This window comes from Neoarius graeffei, chromosome 17 (genome assembly GCF_027579695.1).
Source record: "Neoarius graeffei isolate fNeoGra1 chromosome 17, fNeoGra1.pri, whole genome shotgun sequence".
NCBI classification, from domain to species: Eukaryota; Metazoa; Chordata; class Actinopteri; order Siluriformes; family Ariidae; genus Neoarius; species Neoarius graeffei.
In genome coordinates, this window is record NC_083585.1 from 65406231 (window position 1) to 65426055 (window position 19825).

At 40.9% G+C, this 19825-nt stretch overlaps 1 protein-coding gene across 1 annotated transcript in view; it reads left to right on the plus strand.

Annotated features, from left to right (window-relative positions):
* The first annotated feature begins 1659 nt into the window (after positions 1 to 1659).
* The window catches only part of LOC132864446 (E3 ubiquitin/ISG15 ligase TRIM25-like), a 53645-nt gene continuing 35479 nt past the window's right edge, over positions 1660 to 19825 (plus strand). Inside the window, exon 1 of the mRNA XM_060897860.1 lies at positions 1660 to 2244. Within this exon, the coding sequence (XP_060753843.1) occupies positions 1660 to 2244 (585 nt within the window). The remainder of the gene's footprint in view (positions 2245 to 19825) is intronic.

Sequence of the window (19825 nt, forward strand, 5' to 3'; positions counted from 1 at the left end):
TAATGAGGTGTCAGATGCAAAACTGAAAATTGCAAAGCTAAAAATGAATAAATCTTTGTTTTAAATGTTGTCTTTTCCCTTTATTTTCCTTGATCGTGCGCTGTTTAAGGGGGCCGGGGGGTTACCGGTAGTTTGTCACCTTTTTCAACCCTCATGAGTTTGCAGGTATGTACATGGTATACCGGTAAGTAGTATTTGGTAGTTTGTCCAGTGACAGAGATTAATGCACGTATTACAGGAGTAGTGTCTGACACCACAGGTACTCCAGGGGGCAGACTTCTCAGCTGGAAAAATAAGATAGAAAGAGATCAAACTGTTAACTGGGTTCATGACATATTGACTGATAATACCAATCACATGGTGATTGCTGAAAGAATCCATTCTGACTACACATACACTAGCGTACGATGCCTAGCTGATTTAGGGAACAGGACTAAGTGCCTTAGGTGTAGAGACTTCTTTAGAAAACAACCAATACCACGTAGTTCGTTAACTGACTATTGCCACAGACTGGACAGTAACCAGTAGGTGAACCCTGTATGACGACAATATTATAGATTTAATGTTATCATTTAAATGATAAGAGGGGGAATTGTAGAGTAAATTTTAGTGTCACACTGTCTTGTAATTTTCCTTTTCACAGAGCATTTCCTCTTTAAGGACTAACGACTCAGAACATTCAGCACCGCAACATGTTAATCTTATCATGCGCGTTATGTGCATAGCAGATGTGCGTACAAACCAGCGATTAGAGAAGATCCAATCAGCTTTCGAGCTGATCATGCTCCCGGAGCATGATCAGGGCATGTACGGTAACTGCAATAAATGTAATGCAATAGATGTCTCCTTTTTATCTAGTAAAGAATATATATAGATTTGAGAACAAAGGGACGGTATGAGTGGTGTGCTGAACCCTCATCACTATGTGTCTGTTTCTGCAATAAACCTTCTTTAACTTACAAAAGGACAAGGCTGGTGTTGGTGTTTGTCATTTTTCAACGACATGTGTTGGAAAAATCTTCAGGAGCAGCATCAGGGCCATTTCTGATTTTCATTTTAGTATAATGTGTTAAATGGGTTTGAATGTACTTACACACACACACACACACACACACACACACACACACACTTTTCCCCTTCTGCTTTTTCATTTTATCCTTGGGCATTTTTTGTTCATTTCATTTTTACTGCTTGACCATTTTGTACTTTATTAGATTATTATGGTTTCAGAATGGGATCAGAAATTTAAACATAATGTAAGTAAACTATGTGCAAACATTACAACAAATTCAATATAAAATGTTTTTAATTACAATTACAGAGAATGGATGGATGGTCAGATCAATTAATCACTTCATAATCCTGTTCATGAGAGAGAGAGAGGGAGAGAGAGATGTGTTCATTGTTCATTTAAACTATCACTGGTAAGATTGTTCAAGTCTATACGCCCTGTAGGAAATAGACACACACTGTTTCAAATCCCTTCACAGTGAATAGCAATTTGCTAACATAGCCAGGCCCCTACTGACCCATTACAAAAAAGGGGCTCTCTCTTTAAAGCCACGCCCACTCTCTCTGCCACACAGAACCAGGAAGTTCATTTCAGAGAAAACAAAACTTAACAGAAAGTTCAGTCTTTCTCTCTCTCAGTACAGGAAAATGGCAGAGGCTGGTATTTCAGTAGATCAGTTCAGTTGTCCAGTGTGTCTGGATCTCCTGAAGGATCCTGTGACTATTCACTGTGGACACAGTTTCTGTAAGGTGTGTATTAATGGCTGCTGGAATCAGGAGGATGTGAAGGGTGTCTACAGCTGCCCCCAGTGCAGAGTGACTTTCACTCCAAGGCCTGTTCTGTGCAGGAACAACATGCTGGCTGAAGTGGTGGAGAAACTGAAGAAGACTGAACTCCAAGCTGCTTCTCCTGCTCACTGTTACGCTGGACCTGGAGATGTGGAGTGTGATTCCTGCACTGGGAGAAAATACAAAGCTGTCAAGTCCTGTCTGGTGTGTCAGGCCTCCTATTGTGAAGATCATCTTAAACCTCACTATCAGTTTCCTGCCTTTAAGAACCACAAGTTAGTTGAAGCCTGTGCAGAGCTCCAAGAGAAGATCTGCTCTGAACACAACAAAATGAATGAGATCTTCTATCGCACTGACCAAAGCTTTATCTGTTATTTGTGTACGATGGATCAGCACAGAGGCCATGATACTGTTGCAGCTAAAGCAGAAACAAATGAAAAACAGGTGAGAACTGGACATCATTCTTCTTTTCCAAGTTGTTTTATAAAATTCTATTTCTAATCTAATTTCTATATAGTGGATTTAATTGGTTCTGTGACTGTCATTCTCTGTGAAGTAAATTTTTATTTCCAGTCAAACAGTAACATGTAAAGAAATGTTAAAGAGGTCAGACCAGTCAATGTGCCTTAAATAGCCAACACCCAACAACCTTCTTCCAGCATTTTACAGCTAAAGTGCTCACGTGACTGTGTTAAAGCTCTGTAACTGGAGATCATATTTCATAACATTTTAATGATCTACAGGTAAAAAAAAAAAAATCTTTATCTTTCTGAATGTGAGTGGATTTGTGGTCCATTTCTGAAAACTTCTTTGGGATGAATGATCCCGATTCTGGAAAGTTCAAATCTCTGCAGAGATTCTGGTCAAAACTCTGCATTAATGTCAACATTCACCAGATTGATGAAGTTCAATCCCAATGTTCACTGATGATTCCTTTAATCCGGTGGAATTGGGTGTGGTTTTGAATGTACACACAGCACCTTAAAGAAGTAAACCTGACTTTGACTCTGGATTTTACTGCTGAACAAATAAATAACTCTGATGAATCCAGATGTGGGCGGCACGGTGGCGTAGTGGTTAGCGCTGTCGCCTCACAGCAAGAAGGTCCGGGTTTGAGCCCCGTGGCCGGCGAGGGCCCTTCTGTGTGGAGTTTGCATGTTCTCCCCGTGTCCGCGTGGGTTTCTTCCGGATGCTCTGGTTTCCCCCACAGTCCAAAGACATGCAGGTTAGGTTAACTGGTGACTCTAAATTGACCGTAGGTGTGAATGGTTGTCTGTGTCTATGTGTCAGCCCTGTGATGACCTGGCGACTTGTCCAGGGTGTACCCCGCCTTTCGCCCGTGGTCAGCTGGGCTAGGCTCCAGCTTGCCTGCGACCCTGTAGAACAGGATAAAGTGGCTAGAGATAATGATATGAGAATCCAGATGTGCACTGTGCATGTCTTCCCCCCTCTAAACTCATGGAGAAATAAAAGGGAACAGTGATGACGTGCACTGCTCTCAGATCAGTCTTCTTCGGCCGAATCCCATTTCACCCCTTGGACCAACCCCTTGGCCCTTCCCCTCCATTTTGCGCGTTCACGTGAAGGGGTAGGGGTATCCCAATCCCAGTTAACGCGGAGGGGTAGGGGGAGGGCTTCTGTACCCCTCCAAATGGAGATTTTCCTGGAGCTGACTCCGAACGAAGGGGTTTGAGTGATTTCCCACAATGCCATGCGGATTTCAGCGAGATTTCATGCGGATTTCAGAAAGATGGCGGCTCCCGCGGCGAAAGATTGTCATAAATTGTATTTTCTCCATTATTTACGTGTTTTAAGTTGTTATCCAGAGGAAACACGCCGCTTGATTCGCTTTCGAGCTGAGAATGAGCGGCGATTTCTGAAATCCAGGCTGCTGCTAAAAAGCTTTGGGAGTGAGTATTGTTTTCGGTTGCTTTACTGCGTACATTTTGTTCTGTTATTCTCGCTTTTATTGTTTACATGAGTGTTCTGACACCTCATTCTGTCGGATGTGGTGCACGAAGCGCCAAAGATATCCCATTCAGTGGTGTCAGTTAACAAATCACACCCTGCCAGCAGAGATTTCTGCCTCTGGCTCTGACTGTAGCGGCTGGTCGCAGCCAATGACGCGTCGCGTTTTGCTAACGTAAACGCTGACGGAGGTACGCGATGACGTATGCGATCGTTGAAGGGCTATCCCAATACGTAAGGGTTGAATTTCAAGCCCTATCCCTTGTAGCTCAGTTTCAAGGGGAAGGGCCAAGGGGAAGGCGGAGGGGAAGGGGTAGAAATTAGAATTGGGATTGGGCCTTCTTCTGTCAGGTTTTATGGCAGTTTACAAGCAAAGTGTTTTACCGCCATCTACTGGACTGAGGTGCAATCAAATGGATGTCATTTCAAAGAAAAAATTGAATAAAAAGGAAAAACAACACAAAACAACAAACTACATCCTATTTGCTAATTTTGTTTTTTTGATAAATGTTATCATAGCACAAGTGATGTTTTCTGATCTAGCCTCAACTTATAAGGTGTTTAACGAAAAGGCTTTCTTGACTGCGTTCACTTCCCTCTTCAGTTTTTCTCTTTGTCTGTAGAATTTTAAGCACCTTAAAAGAACATGATCTACATCCTCTCTCACTCCACAAAGTTCACATTTTCCAGATGGATGTTTGTTTACAACGTATAAGCTGTTATTTAATCCAGTATGGCCTATTCTCAGTCTTGTAAACCAAACCTCCTCCTGTCTGTTTGGGTAACTCGGTTTGCTACTTGAGATCTTTTTGTATATTATATAAGTGTCTACCTTTCTTCTCCTTATCCCATTCAGCTTGCCATATGTTAACTTTATGTTTAATGAGTACTTTAAAGTGCATATCGTGGGAAAATTCAGGAGCAAGATCAATGTAATTCTCCTATTTTATATTAAACTTTGGTCAAATATCTGTAACATTCTGCATTCTCTGCATTTTTTTTTTTTTTTTTTTACCTTGTGCAATACCAGAAAAATTCAGTTGAAATCAAGCCTTTTGAGGAGAATTGGTCCGCCTCTGAAAAAACTTGGCATTTGAATTTCCCAGGAAACATTGATTTTCATGACATCATCTGCGGGACACCTCCCTCTGAATCCTACATCAGTGCTGATTTGTTTCTGAGAAAACGACCTGGTGGTTTTCTGCAAGTTTCTTCAACATTATTGTGTAATTATTAAAATGGTTAACAGATGTATCATAGGAGGGTGTAGCAACACCAGTCGTGATGGGATTAGTACTCATCGTTTTCCAAAAAAACGGACAATGAGAGAGAAATGGGAGCACTTGGTCTACACAGGCTGTGCACTGAAACCACACAAGCTCTCGCAGCCTGCTGGCACTTCTGCAGGTGACGTCACGATTCTGGCTCCAGACTCCCTTGGGTTTTTTCCAGACGCGTTTTGTTTTTTTATTTTTTTCTGCTGTAGACAGATAGCCTTGTGCAAAATTACCCTTCTGGATGAGTGTATAAAGGGACATACTTTCATATAAAAAAACTAAATTGGTCCAGAATATGCACTTTAACTTCTGATCTACTGAGTGGAATACTTAACTGAACCTCCTCTTCTTTGGTTGCCTCTTTTGCCAGCTTGTCTGCTTCCTCATTGCCACCGACTCCTTTATGGGCTGGAACCCATACAAACTGGATTGATATTCTCTGTTGACTGATTGCAAATAAGATATTAATTTCATTCAATAAGTCCTGTCGGTATGACGATTCTCCACTTTGAATGGATGTGAGAGATGACATAGAATCAGAACAAATAACTGATTTAGGGGGCCTAGTTTCTTCTATCCACTGTAATGCAATGATAATGGCTGTCATTTCAGCTGCAAATATAGACAGATGATCTGATGTTCTCTTTTTAATAGAGATTTTGTAATCAGGGATATAAACTGCAATACCTGTTTTACCCTCTGAATCTTTAGATGCATCTGTATAAACCTGTGTTGTATTATAGTACCTACTTCCTAAATATTGCTCTACGTTCTGATCCGCTCCTCCAGATTTAGCTATCTCTTTGGTTTCCTTGATCACCGTAGGGGAGCAAAACAACCAAGGTGGAGTTGTTACCAGGGGCACAGTCTTACTACAAATGATATTGTCTATTCCCAATTGATTTGCTAATTTGTTACCATCCCATCCAAAGCTACAAATCTGGGATCTACCATACGACCAACATTCATTCAGAACTTTTTTAGTAGGGTGTGATGCCTCATGTCCATTTAAATTAATCCAGTAAGCCATACTCAATTTAAGATGTCTGAGGCTTAAGGGCATTTCTCCTGATTCTACTTGCAATGCTGGAATGGAAGAAGTTCTAAATGCACCACAACATATCCTGAGACTTTTAGTCTGCATTCTATTGAGTTCATTAAGCAATGTCTTAGATGCTGAAAGATACACAATACAGCCACAAGATGAAACTGATCTTATCAGTGCAATATAAATTCTTTTAAGGTACATCCCTGAGGCTCCCCAGTTGTACCCTGATAAACATTTCAAAATATTAACGCCCTTTTTGCATTTCTCAGTTATTTTCTGAATATGTTCCTTAAATGTTAACTTGACATCAAACCAAACTCCCAAGTACAGTACCTAACAATATTAACTTGCTCTAAGGACTGGTTATACAACTTAAGCTGTAGTGTGGGACTTACTCTTTTCTTTGAAAAACAAATAAATTGAGTCTTTTCTACAGACAAATGAAAACCCCACTCACATGCCCATTTTTATACCTTGTTGATAGTTCTAATATTGCATCTTGCATTTTAGTTCTAATATCAATATTTTGTCCTTTTATCCACAAAGCTCCATCATCAGCATATAATGCTCTATTGATTCTAATGTCATCTATTTTATTAAAAACATCATTCATCATAATGTTGAACAGTACTGGACTGCATACACTACCTTGAGATGTTCCATTTTCTATTGAATAGATGTTAGAGAAGTTAACCCCAACTCTTACTTCTATTGTTCTGTCCTTTAGGAAGTCTCTAATCCAGTTAAACATCTTGCCACCAATACCCATCCTATTCAGCTTAATTAACAACCCCTCCTTCCATCGCATATCATACGCTTTCTCTATATCAAAGAATGTTGCTAAAACTGATTCTTTATTGACTTGTGCTTTCCTTATTTCATTTTCTAAACATACAATAGGGTCCACTGTAGTACGTCCACTACGGAACCCACTCTGGTGTGGGGAGACAAGACCTCTTTTTTTCAGTTTCATACACTAGCCTTCTAGTGATCATTCTTTCCATAATCTTACATAAATTAGATGTTAATGCTACTGGCCTATAACTTTTAACTTCAGTTTTATCCTTCCCTGGTTTTCCAATCGGAACCACTACAGGATGTTTCCAACACAAAGGCAATCTACCTTGCTCCCAAATCTTATTAAAAAGGCTTAAAATTACATATTTAGCCACGTCATTGACTTCATTAATCATTTTATAACATATACCATCTTTCCCTGGTGAAGTGTTCCTAACCCCATTTAACGCTCTCCTAAGCTCAAATAATGTAAAATCCTTATCAAGTACACTCTCACTTATTACCTGCTTTTCCAGTAATCCTTTAGTCTCATCTGTTACTTTAACTCTCCAAGACAATTCTTCATCAGTTAAGTTCTCTGAACTATGAACCTTAACAAAACTTTTTACAAGCATCTCTGCTTTCTCTTGATCAGTTACTGGCTCCACATCATTGTTTTTAATCACAGGTAAGGAAAACTCCCTTCTAATGCCTCCCATCTTTTTAATATCATGCTCCAATTATCATCCACTTTGACTTCCACCCCTATTTTAGAACAGAAATCACGCCAATATTTCCTTTTAGCTTCTTTTATAGTTCTTTTAACCTTTTAAATGTGATTTTTTTTTTTTTGTATTCCATTAAATTGGTATAGGAATGGTTTGATTTAACAGTTTTGAAAGCTTTATTTCTAGCTTTAATTGCTTCCTTACAATCATCTGACCACCAAGGTACCATTCTCTTTTTCCTCATCCCAGAAGATTTGCCAAGAACCTCTTCTGCTGACTCACATAATATATTTGTAATGATTTTAACTCATCAACATCATTACTCATATCTGACATTATTCCCATCAGCCTACCGCTTGCCTTCATGCTTTATAACCCCCAATTTGCTTCTCTCATTTTCCATCTTGGAAACCCATTTTCTTCAAGGCACACATTTTAATTTCTAATACTTAACCAAATAATATAGTGATCACTACCTAGAGAATTTTCATTAACCTCCCACTCACTTACCCCTGATATCTGATCAGATACTATTGTAAGATCTATTGCTGATTCTGTTCCATGAGATGCATCAAAGCTAGTGTTCCTTCCATCATTTAAACAAACCAACTTGTAATCATCCATAAACTCCTCAATAGTGCTCCCATTTTCATCCACCTTAGTACCTCCCCACAGAGTGTTATGTGCATTAAAATCTCCACACAATACTAACTTTTCATTTATCCCCTCACACATACCATCGAGCATCTCTCTCAAGATTCTTTTACCAGGGTTATAAAAGTTGATAATTTTAATCTTAGTTTTACTGCCCCAAATCTCAACCAGAACTGCTTCAACCTCTTTATCTATATTTAAAGCTCTGTAATTAATCCCCTGCTAAATACAACCCCGATTCCAAAAAAGTTGGGACAAAGTACAAATTGTAAATAACAATGGAATGCAATAATTTTACAAATCTCAAAAACTGATATTGTATTCACAATAGAACATAGACAACATATCAAATGTTGAAAGTGAGACATTTTGAAATTTCATGCCAAATATTGGCTCATTTGAAATTTCATGACAGCAACACATCTCAAAAAAGTTGGGACAGGGGCAATAAGAGGCTGGAAAAGTTAAAGGTACAAAAAAGGAACAGCTGGAGGACCAAATTGCAACTCATTAGATCAATTGGCAATAGGTCATTAACATGACTGGGTATAAAAAGAGCATCTTGGAGTGGCAGCAGCTCTCAGAAGTAAAGATGGGAAGAGGATCACCAATCCCCCTAATTCTGCACCGACAAATAGTGGAGCAATATCAGAAAGGAATTCGACAGTGTAAAATTGCAAAGAGCTTGAACATATCATCTACAGTGCATAATATCATCAAAAGATTCAGAGAATCTGGAAGAATCTCTGTGCGTAAGGGTCAAGGCTGGAAAACCATACTGAGTGCCTGTGATCTTCGGGCCCTTAGATGGCACTGCATCACATACAGGTATGCTTCTGTATTGGAAATCATAAAATGGGCTCAGGAATATTTCCAGAGAACATTATCTGTGAACACAATTCACCGTGCCATCCGCCGTTGCCAGCTAAAACTCTATAGTTCAAAGAAGAAGCCGTATCTAAACATGATCCAGAAGCGCAGACGTCTTCTCTGGGCCAAGGCTCATTTAAAATGGACTGTGGCAAAGTGGAAAACTGTTCTGTGGTTAGACGAATCAAAATTTGAAGTTCTTTATGGAAATCAGGGATGCCATGTCATTCGGACTAAAGAGGAGAAGGACGACCCAAGTTGTTATCAGCACTCAGTTCAGAAGCCTGCATCTCTGATGGTATGGGGTTGCATTAGTGCGTGTGCCATGGGCAGCTTACACATCTGGAAAGACACCATCAATGCTGAAAGGTATATCCAGGTTCTAGAGCAACATATGCTCCCATCCAGACGACGTCTCTTTCAGGGAAGACCTTGCATTTTCCAACATGACAATGCCAAACCACATACTGCATCAATTACAGCATCATGGCTGCGTAGAAGAAGGGTCCGGGTACTGAACTGGCCAGCCTGCAGTCCAGATCTTTCACCCATAGAAAACATTTGGCGCATCATAACACGGAAGATATGACAAAAAAGACCTAAGACAGTTGAGCAACTAGAATCCAACATTAGACAAGAATGGGTTGACATTCCTATTCCTAAACTTGAGCAACTTGTCTCCTCAGTCCCCAGACATTTACAGACTGTTGTAAAGAGAAAAGGGGATGTCTCACAGTGGTAAACATGGCCTTGTCCCAACTTTTTTGAGATGTGTTGTTGTCATGAAATTTAAAATCACCTAATTTTTCTCTTTAAATCATACATTTTCTCAGTTTAAACATTTGATATGTCATCTATGTTCTATTCTGAATAAAATATGGCATTTTGAAACTTCCACATCATTGCATTCCATTTTTATTTACAATTTGTACTTTGTCCCAACTTTTTTGGAATCGGGGTTGTAAATGTGGCCACTCCACCTCCTGCAGTATCCCTGTGTTTACGCACTGCTATGTATCCATATATTATTAAATCAAGTGATGGTTTTTGTGGTGTAATCTAATAAATATTGTATTGTTTTTGGATTTGACCTGTGGAGGTTACGGGTAATAGGTTTCTGGGTCACTAGAGGGCGACCTCATGTAGATATGCGGAAGTTGAATTGAAACGTTGTTCAGTAAAGCTTATGGAATGAGAACCAAGTCATCATTATGACGGTTGCCTCGGTACTTCACTCTCTCGTGCTTTCTATATTTTTGTGTATTTGTTGTGTTTCTTGCGTTTCGTCACTTGTCACATACTCTAGAGAAGAACTCATAAACTTTGGATTAACCACCAGTAAAGTTCTTTCATCGGCTTTCATCAATCTGGAAATTTTTTCAGAGTTACTTGTTGGAGGAGCAGCAGCTCTCTTTGGATTACGCCGGGGACGCCGGACACACCGGGGGAAGCGAGCCAGCGCGCTCGTCAGACTGAGGCAGCGGGGGTTTCGCACTGCGCTCCCATCTATTAACCTGGCTAACGTCCGCTCTCTGGCCAATAAGGTGGACGAACTGCTGCTCCTCAACTCAATCAACACGGATTTTAACAGATCTGCTGCCTTGTGCTTCACCGAAACCTGGCTCGGTGAGCACATCCCGGGCACTTCTCTCCACCTGCCTGGATTTCACCTGCACCGAGCGGACCGCAAAATGGGCGGAGCTCACGGGGAAAATGAGGGGAGGCGGAGTCTGCTTTTACATTAACGAAGGTTGGTGTACTGATGTCACAGTTCTAAATAAATCATGCAGTCCTCATCTGGAGTCATTATTCATAAACTGCAAACCGTTTTATGCTCTGTGAGAGTTTTCCTCATTTATTCTGGTTGGAGTCTACATCCCCCCTCAGGCGTGTATTAATGAGGCATTACAACACCTGGCTGACCAGATAAACAATGTGGAGAAAAACCACCCAGACTCTTTGCTCATTGTTTTGGGGGACTTTAACAGAGCAAACCTCAGCCACGAACTGCCAAAATATAAACAGCACATTAAGTGTCCCACCAGGGACACTAACACTCTGGACGACTGTTACACTGTTTTAAAGGACTCGTACCACTCTGTCCCCCATGCAGCCTTGGGACTATCTGATCACTGTATGGTTCATCTTATCCCGTCCTACAGGCAGAAGCTGAAATCTGCTAAGCCTGTAGTTAAGACAGTGAGAAGATGGTCTGATGAGGCCAAAGCAGAACTACAAGCCTGCTTTGACTGCACTGATTGGAGTGTTTTTGAGGCTGCAGCTTCAGACCTTCATGAACTGACTGATACTGTGACATCTTACATCAGTTTTTGTGAGGATGTGTGTGTGTGTGTGTGTGCCCACCAAGACCTTCCGCACATACAATAACAACAAACCCTGGTTCACTGCAAAACTCAGACAGATTCGCCAGGCCAAGGAGGAGGCCTACAGAAGTGGGGACAGAGTCCTGTACAAACAGGCCAGAAACACACTGACAAAAGAGGTGAAATCAGCTAAGAGGAGCTATGCTGAAAGGATTAAAAACAGCCTTTCAGCCAACGATCCAGCATCAGTGTGGACAGGCCTGAAGAATATCACTAACTACAGGAGACCATCCCCCTTCACTGCAATGAACCATCAACTGGCTGATGAGTTGAATGTGTTCTTCTCCAGATACAACAAATTCACACCTCTCCCCCCCCTCAGACATTAAAGACCCATTCACACCCCCTGCTATTGTGCCTCCTCTCGCCTCTGACCCCACACCAGCACTCAAGATCTGTGAAGAGGATGTTTGTCAGCTTTTTCGCAGACAGAAGATCAGGAAGGCACCTGGCCCAGACGGTGTGTCACCCTCCTGTCTAAAGGTCCGTGCTGATCAGCTGGCTCCCATCTTTACCCAGATCTTCAATGGAGCACTTGCATGTGATGTCACAGCCGATCCAGATTGTGACGGACGCCATCTTGTCGGTCAAACGCCATATTCCGCCTTCTACTTCTGGTTCTACTTCTGCTTTTACTTCTACCTTTTCTTCTGGAAAACCCTACTATATACAATTCTACTACAATGGCTGCGGCTACAAGCTCTCCCTACCTGTGCACGTTTTTTTGTTTTTGTGTGTATTTTTGCATGTTGTTCATCTGTACCGGACTTCAATATCCACTACAACCGTATGGACTTACTGGACATTGGTTTCCAGCAGAAAATGATGGGTTGTAGCGATTTCCATCGCATGGACAACATTCCGGACGAGATAGCGAGACCAGTGGGGTCTCCGTGGATTGTTATCGGAAGCAAAAGTGAGGCTGCAGAGCCGGCCTGTTGACTAAGCTCAGAAAACAGCCACTCAAACCTCCACTGCTAAGCCTCTATCTCTCCAACGCCAGATCCATGTAAAGACGGACGATTTGGAATTACAGCTGGAATTACCTTATTCTATTCTATAATCAGCTGGTCAGTGCTATACTCAATACTTAAGTGACTTACCCATCCAATGAGGATTCTTGTTTACAAGATGCCACATCTGAGTCGCTGACACATCCTGAATTTCTGTAAAGATAACTGTCCAGAGATTTATAAGCATGCAGTGCTTCACCACTGAACAGCGAGGGAAAGTTAATGTGGTAATTATACACGTCTGGGTATTCCACTGGCAGTTCAAAATCCGGTTGTGAAAACTCCGTCCGGAAAGCCATAAGGGTCACTAATCTGTAGATCGTTTATTCTAGACACATATCTAGTTATCTGTTCATTAGAAAAATGAGCCGTGTAGTCCGTCGGTTGAAATTGATCCATTCTGTACATGAGTGCAGCAGTATTCAGCAGTGTTTTTGACCGACAAGATGGCGGTTGTGTACTTTCTGGTCACGTGACTGCAAGATCTCTATAGATCCCTGGAGCTGTGTGAAGTCCCCTCATGCTTCAAACGCTCCACAATAATCCCGGTTCCCAAGAAAACCACCATCACAGGACTGAATGACTACAGGCCTGTAGCTCTCACATCTGTAGTCATGAAGTCCTTCGAGAGACTGGTGTTGTCACACCTGAAGGACATCACAGACCCCCTGCTGGACCTCCTGCAGTTTGCCTACCGGGCAAACAGGTCAGCGGATGATGCAATCAATATGGGACTGCACTACATCCTGCAACACCTAGACTCTGCAGGGACGTACGCCAGGATTCTGTTCGTGGACTTCAGTTCAGCATTCAACACCATTGTTCCAGACATCCTCCACACCAAGCTCACCCAGCTCACTGTGCCCTCCTCCACCTGTCAGTGGATTACAAACTTCCTGACTGACAGGAAGCGTTAGGTGAGGATGGGGAGCCTCATATCCAGCACTCGGACTGTCAGCACTGGCACCCCACAAGGGTGTGTGCTCTCCCCACTGCTCTTCTCCCTTTATACCAACGACTGCACCTCAAGAGACCCGTCCGTTAAACTCCTGAAATTTGCAGACGATACAACGGTCATCGGCCTCATCCGGGACGGTGACGAATCTGCATACAGACGGGAGGTTGAACGGCTGGTCTGGTGGTGCGGTCAGAACAATCTGGAGCTGAACATGCTCAAAACTGTGGAGATGACAGTGGACTTTAGGAGGAGCCCCCCCCCCCCCCCCCCCACTCTGCTGCCCATCACCATCAACAACAACACTGTGACTGCCGTTGAAAGCTTCAGGTTTCTGGGTTCCACAATCTCTCAGGACTTGAAGTGGGAGACCAACACAGTCACTATCATTTAAAAAGGCTCAGCAGAGGTTGTACTTTCTGTGCCAGCTCAGGAAGCTCAACCTGCCTAAGGAGCTGCTGACACAATTCTACTCTGCCATCATTCAGTCTGTTCTTTGCTCTTCCATCACTGTTTGGTTTGGATCGGTCACCAAACAGGAAAAGAACAGACTGCAACGGACAATAAGGTCTGCAGAGAAAATTATTGGTGTCAACCTGCCCTCCATTCAAGACTTGTACTTGTCCAGAGTCAGGAAACGGGCAGGTAACCTCTCTGCGGACCCATCACACCCTGGTCACAATCTGTTTAATCTTCTCCCCTCAGGGAGGCGATATAGATCTCTGTATGCAAAAGCAACCAGACACAAGAACAGTTTCTTCCCTCAGGCTGTCTCTGTGATGAACAGTTAAAATACAGATTCATAATATCAGTAATATCACTTGCAAAATATCTGCACACTCATACTGTCATTCTGTGCTCACTGTTACTTATATTTATACTTATTTAAATTTACTATCCATCTTTGCACTATGCACCATATTGCACAAAAAGGGAAAATCCTTTCTGTGATGAACAGCTAAAATCCAGATTCATATCTTAGTAATATCACTTGTAAAATATCTGAACACTTATACCGTCATTCTGTGCACACTGTATACTTTATATTTATTTAACTATTCCATACTTGACTTACCTGGATTACTTTGCACTATGCACCTATTTTTGTTGTTGCTGTTTGCTTGTTTGTTTGATTTTGTGTCTACACTTTATCTGTTTTGTACTATGAGAGCTAAGTGAACCGGAGTCAAATTCCTCGTGTGTGTCCACATACCTGGCAATTCAAGGCAAGGCAAGTTTATTTATATAGCACATTTCAGACACAGTGGCAGTTCAATGTGCTTTACAGAAGTAAAAGCAAAACAGTAAACAATAGAAAATAAAATTACATAAAATAAATGGGGAAGAAAAATAATAAGAATTAAACAATAGTAGAAATAAAATAATAAAATGAAGTAAAAGTTCAGTAAAAAAAAAAGCAGCAGAATAAAATAGAATAAAAGTTAAGTAAAATTTAAAACATGCAGAGACTGTAAGAGTTTAAAACATGTAGAGATGACAATATTAATAATTTAGCAGAAAGCATCTGAAAACAGCTTGGTCTTTAATCTAGATTTGAAGCTGCCAACAGCAGGAGCATTTTTGATGTCCTCTGGCAGTTGGTTCCATAGCTGTACTGCATAGTAGCTAAAAGCTGCTTCACCACACGTTGTTTTAACAACAGGTTTTACCAGTAAATTTTGCTGCTGCGATCTGGTAGATCTGATTGGGTTAGGCCACTGTAACATATCAGAGGTAATTGCGCCCTGTACCATTTAGAGATTTGTACACCAGCAGCAATGCTTTAAAGTCAATTCTGTAGCTTACTGGAAGCCAGTGAAGGGACCTTAGAATTGGAGTAATGTGCTCTCCTCTTCTTTTTGTTCGTGTGAGAACCCTAGCCGCTGCATTTTGAACCAGCTGAAGTCGTTTGATGGTCTTTTTTGGCAGGCCTGTGAAAAGGCCATTGCAGTAATCAACCCTACTAGAGATGAAGGCATGTATAATTTTTTCCAGATCATTTTTTGACATAAGTCCTCTTAGTTTGGAAATGTTTTTTAGGTGATAAAATGCCGTTTTAGTGATTGCTTTCATGTGACTGTCAAAGTTTAGCTCGCTATCAATGAAAACACCAAGATTTTTAACCATTTCTTTTGTTTTAATCCCCTTTGTGTCAAGAATAGTGGTAATCCTGAGTCTTTCATCTTTTTTCCTAAATAGAATTACTTCTGTTTTATCTGTGTTCAGCTGAAGAAAATTTTGTGACATCCAGTTATTGATTTGGTCGATACACTGGTAGAGACATTCAAGGGGGGTATAATCATTAGGTGATAGAGCAAAATAAATCTGGGTGTCATCTGCATAGCAGTGATACAAAATTGAGTTGTTCTTGATAATTTCCCCAAGTGGGAGCATATAAAGGTTGAATAGTAATGGTCCAAGAATCGACCCCTGGGGGACACCACAGGTCAAGGACATTGATGTTGAGGTACAATTTCCCATGGTAACAAAGAAGCTTCTATCTTTTAAGTATGATTTTAACCAATTGATAACTTTACCAGTCAACCCAGCCCAGTGTTCAAGTCGATATAGCAGTATGTTGTGATCAACAGTATCAAAAGCTGCACTGAGGTCCAGTAATACCAGGATCGATGTTTTGCCTGCATCAGTATTAAGGCGTAGGTCATTTATAACTTTAATCAGCGCTGTCTCAGTGCTATGATTGGCACGAAATCCTGACTGAAAGTTATCAAAACAGCTGTTTGATATCAAGAAGGCAGTTAATTGATTGAAGACAATTTTTTCAAGGATTTTCCCGATGAATGGTAGATTTGATATTGGCCTGTAGTTGTTTAATACTGAAGCATCCAGATTATTCTTTTTTAAGTAGAGGCTTTACAATGGCTTTTTTCAGGGACACAGGAACAATGCCCGTCTCTAGGGATGTATTTATGATTTGAAGCACATCTGTAATTATAAGATGAAGAACAGACTTAAAGTTGGTGGGCAGAATGTCCAATTCAGATGTTGAGGAACTGAGATTTTGTACGGTTTTTTCAAGAGTCTCAATCATTTAAACAAAATTCTGACATTGTGTTGAAGTTATCTGTCTGTGTCACTGGTGATTGCAGTTTTTCAATTATTTGCAACTGAGATATATTATGAGCAATATTCTGCCGTATTTTATCAATTTTACCTTTTGAAGAAGGATGCAAACTCATTGCATTTATTAACTGAGAGAAGTTCAGGTGCTAATTGTGGTGGGGGATTAGTTAGCTTCTCTACTGTTGAAAATAGCACACGGGCATTGTTCATATTCCTGTTGATGATGTTGGAGAAGAAAGACTGTCTTGCTTTACGAATTTCATAATTATATTTATAAAGCATCTCTTCATGGATTTGATAATGGATGTGAAGTTTAGATTTGCGCCATTTTCTTTCAGTCTTTCTACATTCTCTCTTTAGCAATTTAACAGCTGGGTATTGCTTCCATGGTGCTTTCTGCTTGTCATTGACTTTTTTTTTTTTTTTTTTATTTTGAATGGAGCAATATCATCCATAATTTGGGTCATGTTTAAATTAAAAATTTCCAGTAAATCATCTACAGAGTCTGACATTTTGGTTGAGATCCGAGAGAGAGCTTGCTCAAAGAGAACACGTGTTGTCGTTTATGACTCTCCTACCCATAGTCGTTGAGCTGTTCTGAATGTGAGGAGACATAGAAACATCAGAGAAAACACAAAAATGATCAGATAAGGCCAGGTCAACAACAGTAGTAGAAACAGTAAGACCCTTTGTGATGACGAGGTCAAGGGTATGACCACGAGAGTGGGTCGGCCCCTGTACATGTTGTACTAGGTTGAAGTTGTCAATAAGTGCAAGTAGTTCTCTGGCATAAGTGTTTGCAGGATTATCTACATGCAAGTTAAAATCCCCAGATATAATAAGACAGTCAAACTCTAAGCAAATGACTGACAACAGTTCACCAAACTCTTCCAGAAAAACTTTGGCTGAATGTCTCGGAGGCCTGTAAATAGTTAATAACAATATGTTAGGAGAGCATGTAACAAGTGCACATAAGTGTTCAAAGGACATAAAATCACCAAGTGAGGATTGTTTACATTGAAAAGAAACTTTGAATATATTTGCGATCCCTCCACCTTTCCCCTGTCGGGTAACATTCATCAAATTAAAATTTGGGGGAGCTGCTTCAATAAGGGTGGTAGCACTATTTGCTTGATCCAGCCAAGTTTCAGTTAGAAGCAAAAAATCAAGATTGTATTTGCAGATAAGATCATTAATTAAAAATGACTTGTTTGAAAGTGATCTAACGTTCAGAAGAGCTAGCTTTACAGAAAGTCTAGAAGTAATATCCGCTTGGGCACTCTGATGTTGTTTTGAAACAGGAAGGAGACTAGACTGGTTTACCCCCTGGGTTAAATATGCTCTATGTTTTCTATTTCTTATCAACACAGGAATAGAGAATGGCATAGGCATACTGGGTCCCAGCTTGTTTTCAAAACTACACCCAATGCAGGGACCCACAGCACATCATACAAGACTCTCTGTATGTTCCATTTGGTTTGAGGGTGGAAAGATTGGAGATGTCATGCATCTTTTAGATGGTGAAAAAGATTGGTAGCCAGCTGAAAGTCCTGGGCGAACACAGTTCAGTTTGTTTGGTTGATTTTTGATGAACTGGGTACACTGCTTGTCGCGACAGATTTGGGCTGGAAAAAGAGAGTGTAGCCATTGGCAGCAGTCTCTGCATACTATTAGGGAAATCCATGCAGGGGGGAGACGGAGATGGTACAATAAAATCAGAAGAGCGAGACTTTTTGGTGAGGTCTTTGTGTTTCCATGACTGTCTCTGTGGTGACTGTCTCCCTGATAGTCTCTGTGATACTTGCATGGGGTCGAGATGTGGGTGATGCAGCCTTGACATGATTATCTTTGGTCAGGTCCTCAATCTGGATGGAATCGCATGCTCACATTCTCCGTGTGATTGTTGATGTCCTTGGCAGTCTGCCCCAGATGGCTGTGTGTCCTTGGTGAAGACTTGCATAGATGATTGTTTTGGCTTTGCAGAGCTATTGTTGATATTTGTAACTAGGTCAGTCTGCGACATCTTATCAACTGTTTTCCTCAATGTTGGCTGAGAGAAAATTGCATGTTGTAGAGCAAGTCTATCATGATCCGCTAAGACTTTGGTCCCAATCCAGCTGAGTTCAGTGCTATTTGGCTTGAAGAATTTTCTGCGATTCCAGAAAAGGTTAAAATTGTCTATGAAGTTCATACCAGATGAAAAACAAGTTTTTCCAAGCCAGGTGTTAAGACTGAAGAGTCGAGTAAATGCAAAGCTTCCCCTTGCAGGGACTGGGCCACTGATAAAAGATTGTATTCCAGTCTTATAGAGATCAGAAAAAAAGTTTTCTGAAATCATCTTGGACAAACAGCTGTTCTCTGAAAACATCATTTGCTCCCACATGCACAACAATACGTTTGATAGTTTTATGCACGGACATGAGTTTCAAAATGCTGTCTTTGGTGTCAGAGATGGATGCATTTGGAAGGCAGCAAATAATCATCCCATGTCCTTTTAAATGTCTTGCAGTGGAATCACCAAGAACAAGGGTTGTGGGATCAGGTGGTGTTACGAGCTGCTTTTTGCCTCTTCCCACAGCTCTTCGGTTATGGTGCGATCTCTTTCTACGATGTGTTTGTCCGCCTGAAAATTCTGCTTCCACATCCCTGAGGCATTCAAATTTGTTCTGAAGCCTTATGGGCTGTGGATTTTCCATAGGATTGTAAATCCTATTGTAATTTGTAGACCTAGCTCTAATTTCTAATAGCATGGCTGTGGAGCATGGGTTGCATAGTATCAGAACGAGCTGGTGTTGAGGTAATTACTCTTCTGTTTTTATTTTTGGGCCTGCCACCCATCATGTGCCAGTTTTCTGTACTCACATTTTGCCTTGTTAGATCGATGAATTCATCCACTCGATCTGCAATGCCATCGGCCTGTCGGGGTGCAATCTCTGCATTCTCAGCCACTGTTTCTGTACTCCTTTCCTGAGATATCGCTCTTAATTCGTCCGTCTTTGGCAGAGCATCAATCTTTGATTCCAGGATAGAAATCCTCTGTTCTAGTTCTGTGCATTTTCTGCAGGATCTCCTGGATTTTTTGCCCCCTGGCATTTTGCTTTAAAAACTAACTTATAAAGATGAAAAATAAAATGAAAAAATAGTGGAAGTTAAATTAAAATTAAATTAAAAGTTTATGAAATGAAAAAATAGTGGAAATTAAATGAGAAAGTAAAATAAAGATCAAGCAGGAGCAAAGCAAAGAAGCGTCCTTCTGATCATTATTGT